Source organism: Monodon monoceros, unplaced genomic scaffold (genome assembly GCF_005190385.1).
Source record: "Monodon monoceros isolate NGI ecotype Baffin Bay Population unplaced genomic scaffold, NGI_Narwhal_1 Super_Scaffold_11, whole genome shotgun sequence".
Taxonomy (NCBI): domain Eukaryota; kingdom Metazoa; phylum Chordata; class Mammalia; order Artiodactyla; family Monodontidae; genus Monodon; species Monodon monoceros.
In genome coordinates this window covers 122,984,700-123,007,118 of record NW_021703767.1, presented here as the reverse complement: position 1 = coordinate 123,007,118, position 22,419 = coordinate 122,984,700, and the positions used below count along the sequence as shown (strand labels likewise).

Below are 22,419 nucleotides of genomic sequence, written 5' to 3'. Positions count from 1 at the left end.
TGCTCTGCAACGGGAGAGGCCGCAACAGTGAGAGGCCCGCGTACCGCAAAAAAAAAAAAAAAAAAAAAAATATATATATATATATATATATATAGTTTGAGGATCACTACCTAGAAAGATTTTAGTTTAAATTTTATCAATGGCCAGTAGGCAGGCAGACTACGGTTTTTAAAGGAAGATTCAGTGTCAATCAGCAAAGTGTTGCTTCCAAATTTTGGACTCCTCCGTGAGCATTACTTTGTGGAAACAAGGCATTGACAAAGCCCACTGTTTGGTAATTAGCATCCTGTCAAGTCTCTCCAATCAAGACCCGCAAGCTGCACCTGGTCCTAGTTAAAACACGCTTTGTGGGCAATTCTGATCTGACCCTCAGGGGCCCCCTGCCACGTGCAGAATTGCCTTCAGTGCGCAGCCATAACTACCATTTACAAAATAAGAAGGCCCCTTCATCCAGAGGTTCTGAGAGCTTCTGTCTAAACCTAATGACCTGCCACACCACTTTAACTTCCGTGATAAATGTCCATCCTTGTGATGCAAACATTTGCTCCTCCCCGAAGAAGGTATCTCTTCCTGGGACAGAAGATGGCTCACAAACAAAATCATTGTTGAAAAAAACCAAATGAAACATGGAAAAACTCTGGAAAACAAAGACTGTAAGCGCCCTGTCCTCAGGACGAGACCAGTGGAGGAGGAGGTGGCCCTCCCCAGCTCGGCTACCCTTCATTCCTCTCCGGGGCTGGTGTAGAGGTCGTGCTCCTTGATGTAAGCGATGACGGCATCGGGGAGCAGGTACTTCACGCTCTGCCCTTGGCCCAGGGCCCGCCTGATGTATGTGGCACTGATCTCGTTCTGCACTGGCTCCCTGGCCAGGTGGATGTTGTCCTGGTACCTCTGCAGGATGGGCGAGCCCAAGATGTACCCCTTTGGGTCGTGCCCTGCCCGGTCCACGCACACCAAGCCGAACTTCTCCACTATTTCTTGGATGTGTTTGTCTTTCCAGAGGTTGGGGGTCTGGAAGGTCTTCAGGACATCTGCCCCGCACAGGAGCTTCAGCTCAGGCACAGCTGGAAAAACAAGGGTGGGTCCCAAGAAAGTTACAGAAGGGTCATGGCCAGGAACGATAACATTATATTCTGTTTGAAATTTTCCAAAGATGCTTTTCTTGGAATGTATGGGGAACTCAACATCTCCGTGTTCATGATTTAAAAAGAAAAAGCATGTAAATGAATCCGAAGCTACTTCAGGGACGTACAGTTGTAATGCTTTAATCAATCAATCTTTTAACATTGGCAAAATGCCAAGTAATACAAAATGGATTTTTTTTTTTTTTTTTTCAGTGTTATACCACAAGGCTATCTGTGGCTGCTGGACCCCATAGCAGAGTCCAAAGGCGGCTGTGCTGTACCTAGAACCCCGTCTTCTGATAGAAGGTGAGGTTCTTAAAGCCCTAGGACTAACAAGTCACTGCCTTTCTCAAAATCTATTTCAGCCCTAACACGTGGTATTTTTATAAGTACAATCTCATCCTAAAGGTTAATTATAAAGGATCTGTGGGTAACTAAAAGGTCTCTAAGACCCCAGCTGGTGACCTTTTCATCTGTTTTCAATAAAACAAAGCTCTAGAACAGCTGATGAACGTGGCTAATCCTTTGGCATTTGTGCTACTAGAGAATGATGATCATGGTGATTAAAGAATCCCTAACATGTATCGGTTGTTTGCTGTGGGCGCTATTGCTAAGCGCTTTATGTGTTTAATCTCATTTGAGCCTCAGAACAACCTCAGAAGGTAGGTGTTATTGTTGCGCCCACTTTGTGGATGGGGAAACTGAGGCACAGAGAGGTGCATGACTCATTTAAGCAGAGGAGTCAGGATTTAAATGCACACAGCCAGCCTCCAGCTGGGGCATTTGAAACCGCTGGGCTCTGCCTCCGCCTGCTGGCAGGAACTGTACATGCATCACCCTGCCTGGATATTCCTGGCACCATTCCCGTTCAGGCCCCCTTTGAATGGGCTAATCGGAAAAGGAAAAGCTAAGTCCATGCTAGAAGCAACCAGCAGGACCTCTAGCTTCAGTGAACGGCAAAGCCTGGGCTTCTAGGTCACGGGCATCTCTCAGTCACCCTGAAATCTCAGCTGGGAGGGGCTTCAGGGATACCAGCTGCTGGGGAAAACCTGATGTAAATGATCGGTTTAGGCTCCTCTATTGTGAAACCTTCGAAGGGATCCGGACGTGGACCAGAGAGATGAGTTTACAAACGAGCACCAGACCAGCTGTGCACTGCAAAGTGAGAAACTAGAGATGTCACGGACAGGTCAGAGTTCCGGCCTCAGTCGGGCACCGGCTGCTGTGGGGCTGGAGCTGAGATCCTTCTCTGGGCCTCAGTTTCCCATCCATGAAATGGTGGCACTGGACTTGTTTACTCATTTTAAAGCAGCAGATGTAATTACAGAAAACACACTTCAGACACTTTAGCAGCATAACTAGGACTCTAGTGCCAGACTTCTTAGATCCAAATCCTGGCTCTGCCGTTTGACAGCTGTGTGACCTCAAGTTTAAAACGGGGATATTAACAGTACTTATCTCATAGGATTATCTTAGAATTGAATGAGCTTATAAATGTAAAGCGCTTAGAACAGTGCTTGGAACAGAGTAAGTGTGACATATGTTAACTACTGTGCGTCCGTCCGTCCATCCATCCGCCTTTACCTAGTTATCCACCAATCCATTCATCAGCACATCCAACCAGCACTTATGGAATACCTCCTAAGTACCTGGCCTTTTAAAGTCAATAAAACTGCATTTAAAAATTATTCAATAACTTAGACCTTTTTCACTCATTTGGGCTGGTCCCATTGCTTACAACATGTATGTGGATCCAAACTACTCTGTACCTGTGAGATTTTACTCTAATTTCTTATTTATTGGACCATTGTAATGTAGCAGGAGACCACCGTTCGACCTTTCAAGCAATTGGGTTGCTGTTATGTGGTCTTCCTATGGGGGAGGTTAAATGATGTGCACTGAATTCCAGGGTCTTCTGGGGTCTGAGGCACACCACCCTGTTCCCACAGGTCAGGGATTCTTCTCCTGTGGATTTTTGTGGGAACGATTTCCACATATCCACTTCGATATTAGATATTGTTTGAATTCATTAACAATGACAGTGTGAAATATGATTCACTCTGAGCCCTTGCCCAGAAGAGACAAGTACCCACACCTGCCCTGTCCCCCAAGTCAAAGGCATGTCTGTGGGACTGGTGTGATGGCCATACACGTCTCAGATCCCAACTCTGGGCAGTCCTGTCATCAGGCCCCCCAGAGGCATTCACATCTCCCTTTCAAATCCATTCACATCACTCTTACAAAAACTGCAGACTGAGTGACTCTGACTAAGTCCAAAGTCTGTAAGTCTGAGGTTTTGAATAAATACTGCCAATTTGATTTGTCCTAACAGTGATATAGTGACATAAATAGATGTCCGTGGGCATTTGGGGGCAGTGTGCTTTTTGAATGGCCACAGGCTTTGGAAAGCAGAGGAAGTAGAGATTAACACAGAAGGTGGGAGAAGTGCCACCAGGACCTTTCCCTTTGAATGTCCAGTTGCCCTAACTCTTTGACATCAAAAGCACCAACCCTGAGGCCAGTCAGCCCTGGGTTCTAATTTCAGATCTGCGAGGACCCTGGGATAGTTATAGCTGGTGGGCCTGTTTCCTCAGCTGTAGTAGGGATAATAAAGCCTCCTTTGGGAGTTATGGAAGTTGAGTGATGGAGAGAATGCAATGGAAATCTCCTGCTTAGTGCAGGCACCGAGGGTGGTGTCTGGAGCATAGGACTTCTGGGTCTAGACAGGACACCCAAGATGAAGCCAGGTATTGGCAACTGAAGGGTGGCACCCAAATTAACCTCGGAACAGTCAGTGTGAAATGGAACCAGATGAAGCGTCTGCTCTGGTTGTATGAAAGGAGAATGGGGTTGAGCTGTGCTCAGGCCCCATCAGCCAAGGCAGGGACCACATTCACAAGCGACGGAGGCGGCCTGTTAAAGGACTGAGGTGTCATCCACCCCAAAGCGTGACACCCAAGCAGCCCGGGACAAGGCAATTCACACGCCTCTGGGTGAGTCCAAGGAGGACTGCAAATCACAGGAGTGATGGGCAAAGCAGGGCTCCGGCGGCCAGAAAACGCTGAGCTCAGCCCCAGAGGAGAACAGCGCGTGACAAAATACACGGCACACAAAACGGTCCTTTAAAAACATGTCACTAGTAACATACAAGCGACCTCATCAAAAGCCAAACTCACGGTGAGAAAAAATCACCTGGCTTTTTGAAATTGCTCTAGCTCTTTTTTTCTGATGACAAACATGAAATCTATGTCAATTATGGGACGTATGGAAAACACATAAGTATTTAAAGTAGAAAATAACAGCAACAATCATTCTTTCTACAAAAAACTCAATATTTTGGTGTATTTCTTTAGTCTTTTCTATTTAAACATGCAAATAGATGTGAAAGTATATTTACATATTTTTATATACTTGAGATTACACAGTATTGTATCCTGATTTTTTCCCATTCCCCTCCTAAGTTTCTCCATATCATGAAAACCTTTTGCGTGGATTCTTCATCCTATATGTACAGAACATCCTATCTACATCCTATATATATACATCCTATATATACAGTGTAACTTACTTATACATTCCCTTACATTTAAACACTAAGGTCGCTTTTATTTTCTGCCATTATAAAAATTGCCACGATAAACATCCTTCTGCATGTCTTCATCCCAATTTCTAAGTATCTCCTCAGCCAGATTCCTAGAAGGGGAATGTATCAAGCAAAGGGCACACACATTTTTAAGGCCCCTGCTATATTTTGGTAAATTGAAAAGCTCACTTTTCATTCAATACAAACTTCCTTTTTTTTTTTGCGGTACGCGGGCCTCTCACTGTTGTGGCCTCTCCCGTTGCGGAGCACAGGCTCCGGACGCGCAGGCTCAGCGGCCGTGGCTCACGGGCGCAGCCGCTCCGCGGCATGTGGGATCTTCCCGGACCGGGGCACAAACCCGTGCCCCCTGCATCGGCAGGCAGACTCTCAACCACTGCGCCACCAGGGAAGCCCCAAACTTCCTTTTTTAACAGTTACTTTGGAAGAGAACAAGATGAGTAGGATTTAGGGTTTGAACAGAGAGAAAGGGGATAAGGAACAAACCCCCAACATCATAGGGCCAAACAGAGCAGACTAGTAGCCCCCTGGAAAGATAAATCCAAAAAGAATGCGGGGTGAGCTTTGGGGGAGGGAAGGACTGGTTTCACCACAGGGAAGTGGGTTCCAATCTGAGCCTCACAGGACAGACAGGTTTTCAACAGGGGAGCCAATAAGGGAAGGGGGAGGGGGGGCACACCAGGCAGAGACAGGGATTCTGGAAGCATCTGCAGAGAGGTGAGAAGCTGGGAGCCTAAGCATGGCCTTCCTCCTACCTCACTGGAAGCTACTCCCTTCCTTCACTGTGGGCTCCAGCATCCTGAATGGCATGGAGTGCCCAGCACTTCCTGCCTGTGCGCCTTCCTCAGCCGCCCCTCTGTCCCCGAAACATCCCCAGCCCCAGATAACCTGCTGATCCTATGAGTCATGGTGCAGGCGTCACCTCCTCCAGTCCCCCTAATCCATGTCTGGACTCACTGCCATTCACAGCCTGTCTCCAGCTCAGGGCAGGGGCTGGGCACCGGTCTCTGTTCTCAGCCAGCATCTCTAGAACCCTATTAGGAGTGACTGCTGAGCCAGAAGTGATTCAGAAAGAACGCAGAGGGCTGAGAATGCACACTGTGTGCTGTGCTCGGGACTGGGGGAGAGATGAGGAGCCCATGCTGGCAATGGAGGGGGGCAGACAGGGAGACCAGGGGAGTGTCATAAACATTGTAGAAGCTGATCATATAGGACACTCTGTAGCTCCTTCTTTCTTGGATTCCCACTCTAGTGCACAGTTCCCCAAACTGGTGGTAAAGCAGTCCCCCAGCGGGCCTATTAAATATCCAGAGTCCCAGGCCCCATTCGCCCTCAGCAGGTCTGAGGCGTGGCCTGGGAATTAGCATTTCTAACAAGCCTCACAGGTGATGCTGCTGTGAGTGTGCCTTTGGCCAGCATTCAGGAACTGCTGCAGGAAACCTTTAGGGCATTTTCAAGTCCTTTTAATTAATTGATTAATTAATTATAATTATAACATATATATATTCTTTTATATATAAACATATATATATTCTTTTTCAGATTTTTTTCCATTATAGGTTATTACAAGATATTCAGTATAATTCCCTGTGCTGTACAGTAGGTCCTTGTTGTTTACCTATTTTTTATATATATAAGTAGTGTGTATATGTTAATCCCAAACTCCTAATGTATCCCCACCCACCCTTCAAGTCCTTTTAGAAGAGTGTTTCCCAGTCTGTGTTCTGGGGAGCACCGGTTCTGAGAAACACTAATATGCATTAAAAAGAGTCCCATGATTAAAAAGTTCTAAGCACGGCTGCGAGCTTCTTCCCTTTCTTTCAGAGTCACAACGCACATGAACATAGTAAAGGCTCTGAAAAGTCCTGCAGTAAAGACACCAGTTTAAGTTTGTTTAACCGTGACATTCTGGAGCCCTTCTAATAGGGAAATAGTGTCCCACCAACGAAAGTTGGGAGAGCCGCTGGAGTGTTGGCCCAGTGGGACCAGCGATTCCCTGCTCACGGCACATCCTGCCCCCCCCATCACTGTCGCTGCTGCTTATGTGCCTGAGGGGCTATGCATTTGACCCCCTACCAGGGCTGCCATGGGAGGTACTCTGAAATCACAGCTGACAAGATTCCATCAAACACCAGGAGTTGACAACAGGGTAGAAACCCAGGGCTACAAATTAAAAGGCTAATCCAAATCGACTTTACATGCCTTAAAAATAGGTTTCCTCTTCCAAGTAAAACACCGAGTAACACTGCTATAAAGTATTAGTTTAACGGATATAATGGCACATTTTGTTTTCAAAAAGGCTAAGGCTTTTAAAAGCGGCCCAGCTGCACCCGGAAGTTGATCTCTGTGTAGCCCTGACTGTAATCCAGGTCACGAGCCCAAGTCACAAGCGTAGGTATACTCCTTTGGGGCAGAAAATCCCAATTTAGCATAACAATTTACAGGGGATGGTGGCAGATTGGTTAGTTGACCTTTCAGCTTGGGAAGTGTCACCCCTAGCAGGCTTCGAAAGCTCTTATCTGTGCCCAGGGGGCTGTGACTCCCGCTTGGCCCGAAGCCCTGACACCTCACCCTCCCACAGAGGAGAGGGTCAGCACCCACCTGCGGGGCCTGGAGAGTCAACCTTGCCTTGGTCCAGGCCTTCCTTCCAGGGCAGAGATCTGAGCAGTTCGCTGTGATGATGCCTGTGTTGTAAGCATATGGGTTCAGGGGGCATCCATGTGGCCTACATTTCCCCCAAACCACCCGGGGGGGGGGTCTCTGATTTTAAGTCTCAACCTGCTTTTGTCCATTTTAGGTAGCTCATTCCATATATATTTGCTGAAGGCCTACTATGTGCCAGGCCCTGTGCCAGGTGATGCGTCTGGGTCCTCACAGACCCCCGCGTCCAAGGCAGCTCACTGCCTTCTGTGAGCCCCGACTGAATGGAGGAAATGAGCAGATTTCTACTATTTTAGTATTTTCTTTCAATACCTCACTTTTTACAAAAAAACTGAATAGGGATTACGGACCTGGGCTATTAGAATCAGACCTGAGTTCAAAATACAAATTTTCAGTTGTAAAGCTGGGATAATACACCTACTTTTTAGACTTTTGTGAAGGTAAATGAGCTAACACACAGTAAGCACTGGCACAGTGCATGGCCCACAGCTGCCTCTCAAGATAGAGGCTCTCTCGGATCATGAGCTAGTACTTTAGAATTTGACAGGGTGATGCTCAGAGCCTGGCTTGGAGCCAGACTGCCTGGGTTGAATCCCAGCTCCCCCGCCGGCCAGCGGTGGGACCCCGGGTGGGCGGTTTCCAGTCTCGGCACCTGCAAAACGAGGAATGATGACAGTGCCGGCTTCCCATGGATGGTTATGAAGATGAAAGGAGTTATACATGCAAAGCCCACCAAGTGGTGTGCAGCACAGAGCGAATCTCATTACATGTTAGCAGTTCAGATATGATTAGACTTACACCCATACGGCAGGCCCGGCTCATTAAGCAATCTAGCAATCTATTTTCTGTGCATCAAGAGATGCCTGTGCCGCCTTCTTTTTAACAGAGCACAGGCAATCACTATGTCTTGTATCAATCTGATCTTCCATCTTCCACCTCCCGTATTAACTAGAGCTGTGTCTGGGAAGGAGAAGTGCCTGGTGGGAGAAGCATGTGTTTGTAGCCAGAGTGGCTGGGTTCAAGTTTAGGCTCTCCTGCTTGTACGAGCCTGGGTGAGTCACAAACACCCTCGGGGCCTCACTGACCTCTGTTAATTGGTCAGGAAAGTTAATGCCGGCCTTGTCTACCCTGAGTATCACAAGGCCATGAAGGCCAAAGGTTTCTCCCCGGCTGGGGAAGTGGCTGAATGCTGAGTATTATTTGGAGCGGGTGTAGTGTAAAGGTTAAGTTCTAGAATGAGATTGCCTGGGTTGGAATACTGGTTCCAACTAGGAGCTGTGGAATCTTGGTGGGTGCCTTAAGCAATCTGCCTCCACTTTCCTCATCTGTAGAATGGCAGACAATGACAGCACCCGCCCGAGAGAGCTGTTGTGAGGTTGAATTAAAGAGCTTAGCACAGCCCATCCACAGAAAAGTGCCCAATCAACGTTAGCTGTTATTAGTATCCTTACTCTCAGTCTGTCTTCCCCACCAGATTGTGAACATAGAGCTCATTTAATTCATCCTTATATTCTTGGTACCTAGGGAACTGCTCAGTAAAGTCGGCTGAATTCACGAAGGATGGATGGGGGATAAATACATACATTTAATTCAGGTCCAGATTCCCTCCTCATGGTCTCAGAGACTCAGCTGAGTCTTCTCAGGGCCTCGCTGGACTCGTCTGTGTTTCCATTACTGTCTTATTGCTTCGGTTTTAGAAAGCTTTACCTCTGAGGATTCACTCCCGGGTTAGTCTGGAATCTCGCATCAGACCGAAGTAGGTTTGGGTCTCACCTCCACTTTCTCGCTGTCGGACTTTGAGTATGTTGCTGACCCTTTCAGGACCTCTGTTTCCTCGTCTGTGAAATGAGGCCAAACTCACCTACTTCTCAGAGTTGCTGAGCTGACTAGATGTTATGTACCTGGCACACATAGTAGGTGATCAGTGAAAGCTGGTATTATTTTATGTTACTTCCTTGATGCTCCTGGTTCAAGTTGGCCCTACTTTGAATATCAGCTGGAGCTCTGAACTCTGGTGTGCAAATGATTATCTTTAACGCCAAATGCATCTTCCTCACAGACCTCCACTCCGCCTGTGTTGGGTGGGAGGTCATTGCTTCCTCTTGTTGCCTGCCTGAGGGTTACCCTGGTGTGCCCAGCCTTGGGCCTGACGACTGCCCCTGGCAGCATGCTCTCTGTACCCTCAGCAGCCCCTGGCCTCCAACAATACCCGATCAGAAGGCCACTGTGGCAGAAGCAGAGCCGGCCACATCGTGGTCCCACCCACAGATCACTGGTTTTGAAGATGGCCATAAGCATGGCTTCAGAGTTCAACAGAATAGGGCTCCACCACTTGCTTATTTGTTGTGCGACTGTGGTTAACTTAGCCTCTCTGAGCCTCAGTTTACTCATCTGTAAAATGAGGACGACATAAGAGCATGTTTGCCAAGGGGCACGTGAGCTGCTGCTGGACCACATCAAATGGCATCGTGACCAAGGCCCTCCCCCAGAATGAGGAAAGGGCAAGTGAAGTCAGTTATCAAGTGCCCTAAAAGCATGAAAGCTGGCCCAGATTTTTTAAAAAATTAGAGTAAAAATAAAAAACCTACTAAGGAGAAAAAGAATACTCAATAAGCCCTACAGTGAATTGACTTCACAGTGACATATGTCACTGTCACCATGATGTAGATTCAATGCCGAGTCCACCAAGAGGATACTAAATGGAGCAAAGGATGGGGTGGATTTCTACAATGTTTCTAGAATCACCTAACTTTACAATTTTAACCAGATTTTCAATCTTAAAAAAAAATGCTTTTGGTAATTTTAGGAAAACACTAGTAATTAAACAAATTTTCGAAGGAAGCCCACCCCAAATAATGACAAAAAGTCTTAATCAGCTATCTCATAAAACAGTGTTGATTATATCAGTGGATTCTCAACCTTGGCTGCACAAAATAAATCATTTGAGGACCTTGAAAAGTACCCCTGCCTGGACCCTGCCCCAGAAAAATCAAAATCTCAGGTAGGGGAGGGTGAGCATTTAGAAATAGCTTCCCAGGTGATTCCTACAGCCAGGATTGAGACCACTGGTTTGGACTCATCCTGGTACTAATCATAGGCATGATTCACACACTTGGTGACTGAGGCTGTGGGTCTCAACCCTGGCCTCACATTAGAATCACCAGGGAGCTCTTAAAAATCCTAAGGCCCCATCCTAGACCAATGACATCTCAGTCTCTGGGGTAAGACTCAGGCTTCCGTACTTTTGAAAGTTCCCTAGGTGATTCAAGGTGCAGCCAGGGCTGAGACGCACTTGTCTAAAGGGCACAGTAAAAAAAAGAAAAAGAATGTGTCCTGTAAAATCTTAGGTCTGCATTTTGCAGCAGGATATTAATTACGTGGTACAGCAGTCAAATCCTACTTACCTGTGAATGGCTTATCTGTTATGAGAAGACATTATGGACCCGTTAGGGATGCAGGGAAGGTAGCTAACATTATTAAGCACCTACTATAAACCAGGTGTTTTCCGCCATCATCTCATGTAGTTCATACAGTATCCCAGTGAAGTAGGTGATGTCATCCCCATCTTAGTGGGTGAGGAATTGAGGCTCAGAGAGGCTAACTCATTTACATCAAGTCATTTCGATAGTAAATTTGCCTCCAAGATCTGGGCCCGAGGCCACACTGCCCCTCACAGGGTGGAAAAGGAGAGCGTCTCTTTGTTTCCGACTACATATTAAAGCTAAATGATTTGTTGGATTATCTGATTTGTTTCTACTCCCCTCTGTTAGCCTAGATAAATGAGAGCTGACTACACTGTTTATTCTAAAAGGGTGATCTAGGTGTAAATTTATTACTTAAGTTAAAAAAAAAAAAGAGAAGCATATATCTAACAATTATCTCATATTTGCTCTCCTTCAACTTGACAACAGATTTTGCAGTAGCACTGTAACTGCTGAATGCTTCTAGCTGGTTCTTTCCCCAGTAAAGGGTAAGTAATAAGAACCAGGATGTGGAAACTAAATGTTTACCTTTGCTTAAAAAGGCAAACATTTTTCTCCCAAGTGACTTTGAAGATTAGTAAAAAATAAAAACCAATCCAAATTATGGACAGGGCTGTCAGTCATTCATCCTGGTCCCTTGTGTCTCCTATTCTCTGACAATCCTAGTGCTTCCACATAGATCAAGACACAGCCCACAGTTTGCAATCCCTTCCAGCAGAGCTGGCTGTCATTAGTGACAGGCAGGCCCACCTCACAATTCCCTCTGACAGGCAGGACAAGTGGGACGTCTTGCTTCTCTAGCAATCTCCCAGGAAAGCTTCCCAGACAAAAGTCAGAGACCCACTGTCCTAAAATACAGGGCTTTTAAACGGCTGCATTACTTATGCTGAATGCTAATAGCAGTTCTAAAAGAAAAAAAAAAAATCCTGTGTAATTATTTCTAGATTCATAGTTTTTTCTTAAAGTCTAGATTTATAGAACCTAGGATTTGTACACGTGGAAAAGATGTCCTATTATGTAGATGCAGTTTTCAACCTAGTCAGTGATGACAATAATAAAGGGTCTTACTTACTGAGTGTGATTATGTGGTTCTGGGTCAGAAAAGTGATTTAGATTTTCACATAATGCTCATTGGGTTATGCTGTCCCCGTTTTGCAAGTGAGAAATGTGTCCCAGAGAAATGTCATGTGCCTAATGTCACACAGCTACTGAGTGGCGGCCATGGAGCCTAGATGCTACAACCCTCTGAAACAAGATGGGGCTTTCCCACAAAGTGTACCCTGAAGGGCAGTGGTTTGTGATTTTTTCACTTAGGGCCTCTCTGAGAATGTGAATCTGTTGGTCTCTCTCCCTCTAAGGAGAAACACTTGCAGGATTTGGGTGAGAGGGGCTGACTGAAGCCCCACTCAACACTCCATCCCTGCCTGTCACCCTGTGGACTCTGCAGACGTGACCGTGGCCCCTGCTCATCCCAAGAGCATATGCCCACCGTTACCTCAGCACCTTGACTGTCTCCGTCCACTGCACCTGCTCACTCTCCCAGGGGTCCACCTGGATCCAGTCGGACGTCTGCAGGGCCAGCCGGGCCATGGCCACCCGGTGCCGGGCAGCCACGAGGTCCTTCTTTCCGTAGTTGTCATTGACAGGAGAGATGATACCCCCGATCACCTGGTACCTGCCTAGGCACCAGAGAGCAGTGGTGTTGGTGGTACAGGACTTTGTCACCTGGCAGCTGGAATTCAGGCAGGTGCTAAAAATCTTGGGGTCTCGTCCTGAGTGGGATCAGACCCTAGCATTCTCTGCTGGGCTGGCCAGCTCCCTTGGGCCAGGTAAAGGTGCTACCTCAGGAACCACGTGCCTCTCCTCCAGAGGCTTCTACACCCTGGAGTAGCTGAGAGCATGCCGTGAGGGTGGAGCTGAGGCAAGGCTCCCAGATAGCAATGTGGACGGTTAGGGTCAGAATATGTTGGAGGAGCACCATGACTCCCCCTGCGTGGGACTTACAGGGGCACTGCTGTCCTCTAATCATGTTTGGGACAACAGTTACAACATGGTTTCTTAGCTCAAGTAGGGGATTTTGTGGATCAAAGAGGAAAGCATGACATTTAGCCTGGACCAGGTGGGTGGGTGATGGGATGCAGAACCACTGCACAGGCCCACCATTGGCTTTGGAGGACTGTGCTGTTAACGGAATGGGAAGGCCTACTTTGGAAAAGATGTGAGCTGTCTTATGAGAGATGTTGCATGGCTCAGTGACTGAAGAATGGGGCATTATAGGTTTAGAGCTGCAGTGAATTGTAGAAGCTACAGAGAACCACCATGGAAAGAGTATGAATGGGCCTCAGAGAGACTGTGGCTGGGACTTGGGGGAAGCTCTAGTTCTATCACTCACTAGGATGTCTTAGGCAAATTACCAAGCTATTTGCAAAAATAAAACACTTAGCCATTTGAACTTCAGTTTTCCTACCTGTAAAATGGGATAATGCCTGCTTGGCAGGACCTTGCGGTAAGGACGAAATTAGATAATGTTTATGAGGGGAGATAATATTTTGACTTCGTATATGATACATTTTAAAAAATTGTATTATAAAATATCATATGCATATAAAAGGGCATAGAGTTTGACAAAGAGTTATAAAGTATATCCTTTTCTAATCCTCACCTAGGTTAAGGAACAGAAGTTCCCTATCACAGCCTCCACACTCTGATGGAAGCTCATCACTATTCTTACTTTTATAATATTAATTTTCTTGCTTTCCTTTATAGCTTTACCACGTATTTATGCATCCTTAAAAAACACAGGTTGATTTTGCCTGCTTTTGAAACTTTTAAATATGGAGTCGTACTGAATGTATTCTTTCATTAAGCCTTTTTCACTTTGATAAAATTCATGTAGTCCGGGGCTTCCCTGGTGGCGCAGTGGTTGAGAATCTGCCTGCTAATGCAGGGGACACGGGTTCGAGCCCTGGTCTGGGAAGATCCCACATGCCGCGGGGCAACTAGGCCCGTGAGCCACAACTACTGAGCCTGCGCGTCTGGAGCCTGTGCTCCGCAACAAGAGAGGCCGCGATAGTGAGGCCCGCGCACCGCGATGAAGAGTGGCCCCCGCTTGCCACAACTAGAGAAAACCCTCACACAGAAACGAAGACCCAACACCGCCCTAAATAAATAAATTAATTAAGAAAAAAAAAAGAGTAAATCCTATTAAAAAAATTCATGTAGTCCAACCAGTTTTATTGCTGCATAATATTCTTTTGCATGATTATATACCAAAGAATTGATCTATCTTACTGTTGATGGATTTGGTTTGATTCTGGCTTTAGACAGTTACGAACAATGCTGCTATGAAAATGCTTGCACAAGCCTCCCTGTGTACACAAGCATATCTTTCTTAGGATATGTACCTAAGAGTGGAACTGCTATGTCATTGGGTAGATGTATTTGCAGCTTTACTAGATAATGCCAAACAATTTTCTAAAATGGTTATAGATATTTACTCTCCAACCAGCGGTGTATGAGCGCTCACTTGCTTCACACCATCGAGCAAATAACCATACAGGGTTATTGTCAGGATTTTCCCATCTGATAGATGTGTAGTTATATCTCATTGTGGTTTTAATGTTCCTTTTCCTGCTTACCAATGAGCCTGAGCATTTATTCATATATATTATTAGACATTTTAGCTTAATTTTTTTTTTTTTTTTTTGCAGTACGCGGGCCTCTCACTGCTGTGGCCTCTCCCCTTGCGGAGCACGGGCTCCGGACGCACAGGCTCAGTGGCCATGGCTCACGGGCCCAGCCGCTCAGCGGCATGTGGGATCTTCCTAGACAGGGGCACGAACCCGCGTCCCCTGCATCGGCAGGCGGACTCTCACCACTGCGCCCCCAGGGAAGCCCTTGAGCTTAATTTTTTTGTGAAGTGCCTGTTCAAATCTTTTGCCCATATTTTCGGTTGTCTGCCTTTTTATCATTGATTTGTAAAGTTCTTCATCTATTCCAAATATTAGCCCTTTGTTGGTTGGTTAAATGTGTCATAAATACCTTCTCTCACTTGATGGCTTGTCTTATTCTTTTTATGGAATCCTGTGAAAACAAACGTTCTTAATTTTTATGTAGTTGGGTTGTTAGTTTTTTTCCTTTATGGCTAGTGCATTTTGTTATGAGGACATTTTCCTATATTATCTCATAAAAGCTTTATAGTTTTGTTTTTCACATTTGTGTCTCTGTGCATGATGTGCATCCTATTAAATTATTTTCCATTTGGATAGTCAATTATTCCAGCATCATTTACCAAAAAGACCTCTTCTGCCCCCTGCTGTGCATTGTCACCTGTGTGGAACTCCTAGTGTCCATCTGTGCATGGGCCTGTTTCTCCGCTCTCTATTCTGTTATGTGGCTGTATTTGCCATCCTTGTACAACGTCACACTGCCTTGTTTAACAGAGCTTTAGTACACATCTTGATATCTGGTTAAGTAAATCCTCCCGCCTGTTCTTCAAGAGTGTCTTCGCAATTCTTGACTTTTTGCATTTTCCACATAAATTTTAGAAAGCAGTTGTCAAGTTCCACAAAGATGAAACAGCTCCCCAGCCCCCCAAAAAACCTGCTGAAATTTGATAGGAATTGAATCAAATCTATAATTCAATTTAGGGAGCACTGACATTTTTAAAATAATGAGTCTTCCAATCCACGAGCATGGTATATCTTTCCATTTGTTTAGGTTTTCTTAAATGTTTCTAAATAAAATTTTACAATTTTTCTTGTAGCACGCTTAACACATCTTTTGTAAGATTTATTCCTAGATTCTTGATCTTTTTGATGTCACTATAAATGGCATTTTTAAAGTACTTTTTTTCCTGCTGTTGATATGTAGAAATATAATTGATTTAGGTATCTTGAATGTGTATCTAGTAAATTTGCTAAACTCTCTCATTAATTCTAATAGTTTATCTGCAGAATCTTTTGAATCTTCTATGTCCAAAATAATACCATCTGAAAATACTGACAATTTTGCTGTTTCATTTCCAATCCTTTTACATTTTATTTTTCTTGTTGCATTGTTTAAGACCTCTAGAATAATGCTGTATAGAGATGGTGTTAGCAGGCATCCTTGTGTTAATCCCACTATCAGAGGAAAAACTTTCAAGTTTCATTATTACGTATGATGTTTGCTGCAAGTTTTCTGTAGATATCCTTTCTCAGTTGTGGCAGAGACCATGCCATGTGTTCATTAAGACCCATTTTTATTTTTCCTCTTTCTGGGCATATAGGAAGCTAATATTTCTGTTCCTCTTGAAATTAGGTTGTGTTTTTGTGATTTGAATGAGTTATAGTCATTTGGATGTGGGTGGAAGTGATGTATGCCCCATGTAAGACTTGGCCATAAAAACTCTTACATGATGCTCTAGCTCTTCATAGTGAATCTGAAAGCTGTGATTAGGATAGAAAAGCATATGGGGACTACCAGGATACCTGAGACACAGCTTGGAAGGGAACTGCCCTGTAGATCTTCTGAACCTACAAAGGATTTATCTGATGAGAGAGAAACTTTATTTAATGTGTTAAGCTCCTCAACTTGGGGGATTTGTTACTGCAACTTAGCCTGGTCTATCCTGACAAATATGTTATTTTATTTTATTTATTATTATTTTTTTTTGCGGTACGCGGGCCTCTCACTGTTGTGGCCTCTCCCGCTGCGCAGCACAGGCTCCGGACGCGCAGGATCCAGATGCGCAGGCTTAGAGGCCATGGCTCAGGGGCCCAGCCACCCCGTGGCACGCGGGATCCTCCCGGACCGGGGCACGAACCCGTGTCCCCTGCATCGGCAGGCGGACTCTCAACCACTGCGCCACCAGGGAAGCCCCAAATATGTTATTTTAAAAGAGACATTTAATATTCAAAATATATAAAGAACACATACAACTCAACAATAAAAAAAAGCAATTTGAAAATGGGCAGAGGAGCTGATGGACATTTTTCCAAAGAAGACATACAGACGACCAACAGGCACATGAAAAGATGCTCAACATCACTAAACATCATGGAAATGCACATCAAAACCACAATGAGATACCACCTCACACCTGTTAGAATGGCTATTATCAAAAAAGACAAGAAATATGTGTTGGCGAGGATGTGGAGAAAAAGGAACCTTCTTGCATTGTTGGTGGGAATGTAAATTGGTGCAGCCACTGCAGAAGACAGTATGGAGATTCCTCAAAAAATTAAGAATAGAACTACCATACAATCCAGCTATCCCACTTCTGTATATTTTTCCAAAGAATACAAAAATACTAATCTGAAAATATATACATACCCCTATGTTCCCTGCAGCATTATTTACAACAGCCAAGACATGGAAGCAACCTAAGCACCCATCAACAAATGAATGGATAAAGGAGTTGTGGTGTGTGTGTGTGTGTGTGTGTGTGTGTATATATATATATATATATATATATATACACACATATGCACACATACATACACAACGGAATACTACTCAGCCAGAAAAAAGATGAAAAAACTTGCCATTTGTTAGAACACGGATGGACCTTGAGGGTATTAGGCTAAGTGAAATAAGTCAGATGAAGAAAGACAAATACTGTATAATTCCACTCATATGTGGAATATAAAAAACTAATAAACTAAAAAAAAAAACAAATAATGAACAAAGCAAACCAAACAAAAACCAACACAAACCCATAGATATAAAGAACAGAGTAGTGGTTACCAGAGGGGGAGGGGTGCAGGGAGAGTGAAATGGGTAAAGGAGATGAGTCTCCTTTACCATACATGTCTCCTGTATGGTGACAGACGGAAACTAAATCTTTGATGGTGAGCACTTCAAGGGTATACAAAAGTAGAAATATTGTACACGTGAAACTTACATAATGTTATATATAAATGTTACCTTTATAAAATAAAAAAGAGACATTCCCAGCTAGTCAGTTTGAGCTTTTGTCATAAATGAATTCTCTGAAACTCTTGAAATGACTGTGTGATATTTCTCCTTTAGTCAGTTAATACAGTGCATTGCATTGATTAACCTTCTAATCTTTATCATTGCATTCCTGAGATAAACTCAATTTGGTCAAGATACATTATCTTTTTAATGTGTTGATGGATTCACTCTGCTAATATATTTTTAGGGAGCAAGAGAAGTCTATAATTTTATTTTCTCTTAATGTTCTAATCAGGTTTTGGTAGCAAGGTCATGCTAGCCTCATAAAAAGTGTTGGGAGTCCCCTCCTTTTCCTATGCTCTGAAATAGCTTGTGTAGGATTGAAAAAACATTTTTTCCGTTAAGTGTTTTCTAGAACCCATCAGTGAAGTCTTCATGAGGCTGGAGTCTAATTTGTGTGAAATTTTTTGACTAATGATTTAATTTCTTTAATGGTTGTAAAATGATTCAGATTTTTATTTCTTCATTATAATTTTTGGCAACTTGCATTTTTTCTAGGATTCTTTTCATTATATCTACATTTTGAAATGTACTGGCATAAGGTTGTGTCCAATATTCTCTTATCTGTTTAGTGTTGACACCATCTGTAGGGATGTTCTTTTCATTTCTAATGTTGGTTGTGTTTCCATTCTTTTTCCTTGCTCAATCTTGCTAGAGGTTTGTACTCTTATTAGTCTTTTCAAAGAACCAACTTTTGGCTTTATTGCTCTTCTCTACTGAATGTTTGTTTTCTATTTCATCAATCTCTGTTCTATTTTTATTAATTCTATCCTCCTCCTTTCTTGGTGCTATTTTGCTGTTCTTTTTCTAACTCCTGGTGATGGATACTCAGCTAATTTGTCATTTATCTTATTTTCTAATAAACACAGTTCTGGCTCTAAAAATTCCCTCTAAGCATGACTTTACTTGCATTTACCTTTTGATATGTAGTGTTTTCATGATCATTCAGTTCAAAATACTTGCTAATTTTTATTATTACGACTTTTTGATCCATGAACTATTTAGAAGTGTTTTTCCTAATTACCCAACATATTGAGATTTTTGGTAATCTTTTTGTTACTGATTTCTAGCTTAGTTCACTGTAGTCAGAGAACATACTCTATTGATTTCAATCTCTTGAAATATGTTGATACTTGCTTTATGTCCTAGGATATGATCAGTTTTGGTAAATGTTCCACGTGTACTTAAAAAAAATGTGTATTCTATGATTGTTGGGTGCAATGTTCTGTCCATTTACTTAATATTGTTAATTGTTTTGTTTAAATCTATGTTCTTCCTGATTTTTTTGTCTGCCTGTGTATTACTTATTGAGGCATGTTAAAATCTCCCACTATGATTGTGAATTTTTCTTTTTAGTTCTTTCAACTTTTGTTTCATATATTTTAATATGTTATTAAAATATACATTAATTAAGTTCCTATATATTTATGATTCTTACATATCTGTGAATCAAGTCTCTTTCTCTCTAGTAATAGTTTTTACTTAAAGTCTATATGCCTGATAGTACTATAGTCTCAACAGTTTTATTTTGATTAGTATATGCACGTCTTATATTTTTCACCCTTTTACTTTCAATCTTTCTATACTTTTGTTTTAGGAAAGTCTTTTGTAAATAGCCTAAAGCTGGATTAAAAAATTTTGGGGGTCAAATTTGACAGTTATTGACTCTTAATTGGAATGTTAAGTTCACTTACATTTAACGTGAATGCTAACGGATTTAAGTTTAAAGCTACCAACTTATAGAGTATTTTCTTTCTTCCCACACAAATCTATGTTATTTTTTCCTCTTGTCCTGCCTGTGTTTGGGCTTTATTTCATTTTTTTTTCTCTCGAAATGGAATTATATATAGTCTCACATTCAAAGTAAATGAAGACCTTTCCCCTCTTTCTCAACAACATGGGGACTAGAGAGCTCTGTCCATGCTAGTCTTGTACATATTTTAAGACTATTGTTTCCCCTAACCCTATTAGACCTTATCATTCTGTTTTATACAACCAATGCTCACTTAAATTTACCCATGTATTTGCCATTTTCTTTGCACTCCATTTCTCTTTGCATATCAGACATGCTCTCTGGGAATCACTCTCCTTCTGACAGAATATATCCCATAGAATTTCCTTAAGTTAGTGACTTCATGCTTGAAGGACATTTTCAAGATATTACCCTCATGCTTTCATTAGACATGGAAAATGCTGTCCCTGTACTCTGCCCTCTTCTTCTAGCTCTCTGATTGTGTATATGTAGCCACCATGTCTCCTACCCTCTCTTCTGAAATTAAAAACAAATCTTTTTCTTTCTCTCCTCCACTCTCATAATTTCATTTGATCTATATTCCAGTTCACTAAGTTTGTATTTTTCTATCTATAGTCTGATTCCAAATTATTCACTGAAATTTTTTTAAAGTCTTTTAATCTAAAAACATGTAAATATCTCCATTTGTCTAGGTCTCCTTTGATTTCTTTCTCAGTATTTTTGAAAATTATATAAATATTTTGTTAATTTGTACCTAAGTATTTCATTTTATTTAGATCAATTGTAAATGGTATTATGTTTTTAATTTTGGTTCACATGTTTGTTATTAATATACATAAACAAGATTGATTTTTGTTTGTTGATTTTTACCTCACTTATTCTAAGAGATCTAAAAAAAACAAATTCCTTGGCATTGTGTACATAGACAACCATGTCACATGCAAATAGAGAAAGTTTTATTTCTTATTTTCCTACATGTATGCCTTTTATTTCTTGTTTTAATTTAATGTTATTTATTTTTTTATACAGCAGGTTCTTATTAGTCATCCATTTTATACACATCAGTGTATACATGTCAATCCCAACCTCGCAATTCATCACACCACCACCACCAACCCCCCGCTGCTTTCCCCACCTTGGTGTCCATAAGTTTTTTCTCTACTTCTCTGTCTCAATTTCTGCTCTGCAAACCAGTTCATCTGTACCATTTTCTAGGTTCCACATATATGCGTTAATATACGATATTTGTTTTTCTCTTTCTGACTTCACTCTGTACGACAGTCTCTAGATGCATCCACGTCTCTACAAATGACCCAGTTTCGTTCCTTTTTATGGTTGAGTAATATTCCATTGTATATATGTACCACATCTTCTTCATCTATTCGTCTGTCGATGGGCATTTAGGCTGCTTCCATGACCTGGCTATTGTAAATAGTGCTGCAATGAACATCGGGGTGCATGTGTCTTTTCCAATTATGGTTTTCTCTGGGTATATGCCCAGTAATGGGATTGCTGGATCATATGGTAATTCTATTTTTAGTTTTTTAAGGAACCTCCATACTGTTCTCCACAGTGGCTGTATCCATTTACATTCCCACCAACAGTGCAAGAGGGTTCCCTTTTCTCCACACCCTCTCCAGCATTTGTTGTTTGTAGATTTTCTGATGATGCCCATTCTAACTGGTGTGAGGTGATACCTCATTGTAGGTTTGATTTGCATTTCTCTAATAATTAGTGATGTTGAGCAACATTTCATGTCTTTCTTGGCCATCTGTATGTCTTTGGAGAAATGTCTATTTAGGTCTTCTGCCCATTTTTGGATTGGGTTGTTTGTTTTTTTTAATATTGAGCTGCATGAGCTGTTTATATATTTTGGAGATTAATCCTTTGATGATTTGTTTGCAAATATTTTCATCCATTCTGAGGGTTGCCTTTTCATCTTGTTTATGGTTTCCTTTGCTGTGCAAAAGCTTTTAAGTTTCATTAGGTCCCATTTGTTTATTTTTGTTTTTATTTCCATTTCTCTAGGAGGTGGATCAAAAAAGATCTTGCTGTGATTTATGTGAAAGAGTGTTCTTCCTATGTTTTCCTCTAAGAGTTTTATAGTGTCTGGTCTTACATTTAGGTCTTTAATCCATTTTGAGTTTATTTTTGTGTATGGTGTTAGGGAGTGTTCTAATTTCATTCTTTTACATGTAGCTGTCCAGTTTTCCCAGCACCACTTATTGAAGAGACTGTCTTTTCTCCATTGTATATCCTTGCCTTCTTTGTCATAGATTAGTTGACCATAGGTGTGTGGGTTTACCTCTGGGCTTTGGATCCTGTTCCATTGATCTATAGCTCTCCTTTTGTGTCAGTACCATATTGTCTTGATTACTGTAGCTTTGTGGTATAGTCTGAAGTCAGGGAGTCTGATTCCTCCAGCTCTGTTTTTTTTTTCCTCAAGACTGCTTTGGCTATTCAGGGTCTTTTGTGTCTCCATGCAAATTTTAAGATTTTTTGTTCTAGTTCTGTAAAAAATGCCATTGGTAATTTGATAGGGATTGCACTGAATCTGTAGATTGCTTTGGGTAGTATAGTCATTTTCACAATATTGATTCTTCCAATCCAAGACAATGGTATATCTCTCCATCTGTTGGTGTCATCTTTAATTTCTTTCATCAGTGTCTTATAGTTTTTGGCATACAGGTCTTTTGTCTCCCTAGGTAGGTTTATTCCTAGGTATTTTATTCTTTTTGTTGCAATGGTAAATGGGAGTGTTTCTTTAATTTCTCTTTCAGATTTTTCATCACTAGTGTATAGGAATGCAAGAGATTTCTGTGCATTAATTTTGTATCA

General features: G+C 42.5%; 1 protein-coding gene across 2 annotated transcripts in view; it reads right to left on the bottom strand.

Annotated features, from left to right (window-relative positions):
* Positions 1–109: 109 nt before the first annotated feature.
* NMNAT3 (nicotinamide nucleotide adenylyltransferase 3) overlaps positions 110–22,419 on the bottom strand; it is a 115,292-nt gene continuing 92,982 nt past the window's right edge. For both annotated transcript variants that reach the window (XM_029214338.1, XM_029214339.1), the window contains exons 3-5: positions 12,364–12,547; positions 7,327–7,409; positions 110–1,064 (exon numbers count right to left, since the gene is read on the bottom strand). In XM_029214338.1, the coding sequence (XP_029070171.1) occupies positions 721–1,064; positions 7,327–7,409; positions 12,364–12,547 (611 nt within the window). In that variant the 3' untranslated portion in view covers positions 110–720. The remainder of the gene's footprint in view (positions 1,065–7,326; positions 7,410–12,363; positions 12,548–22,419) is intronic.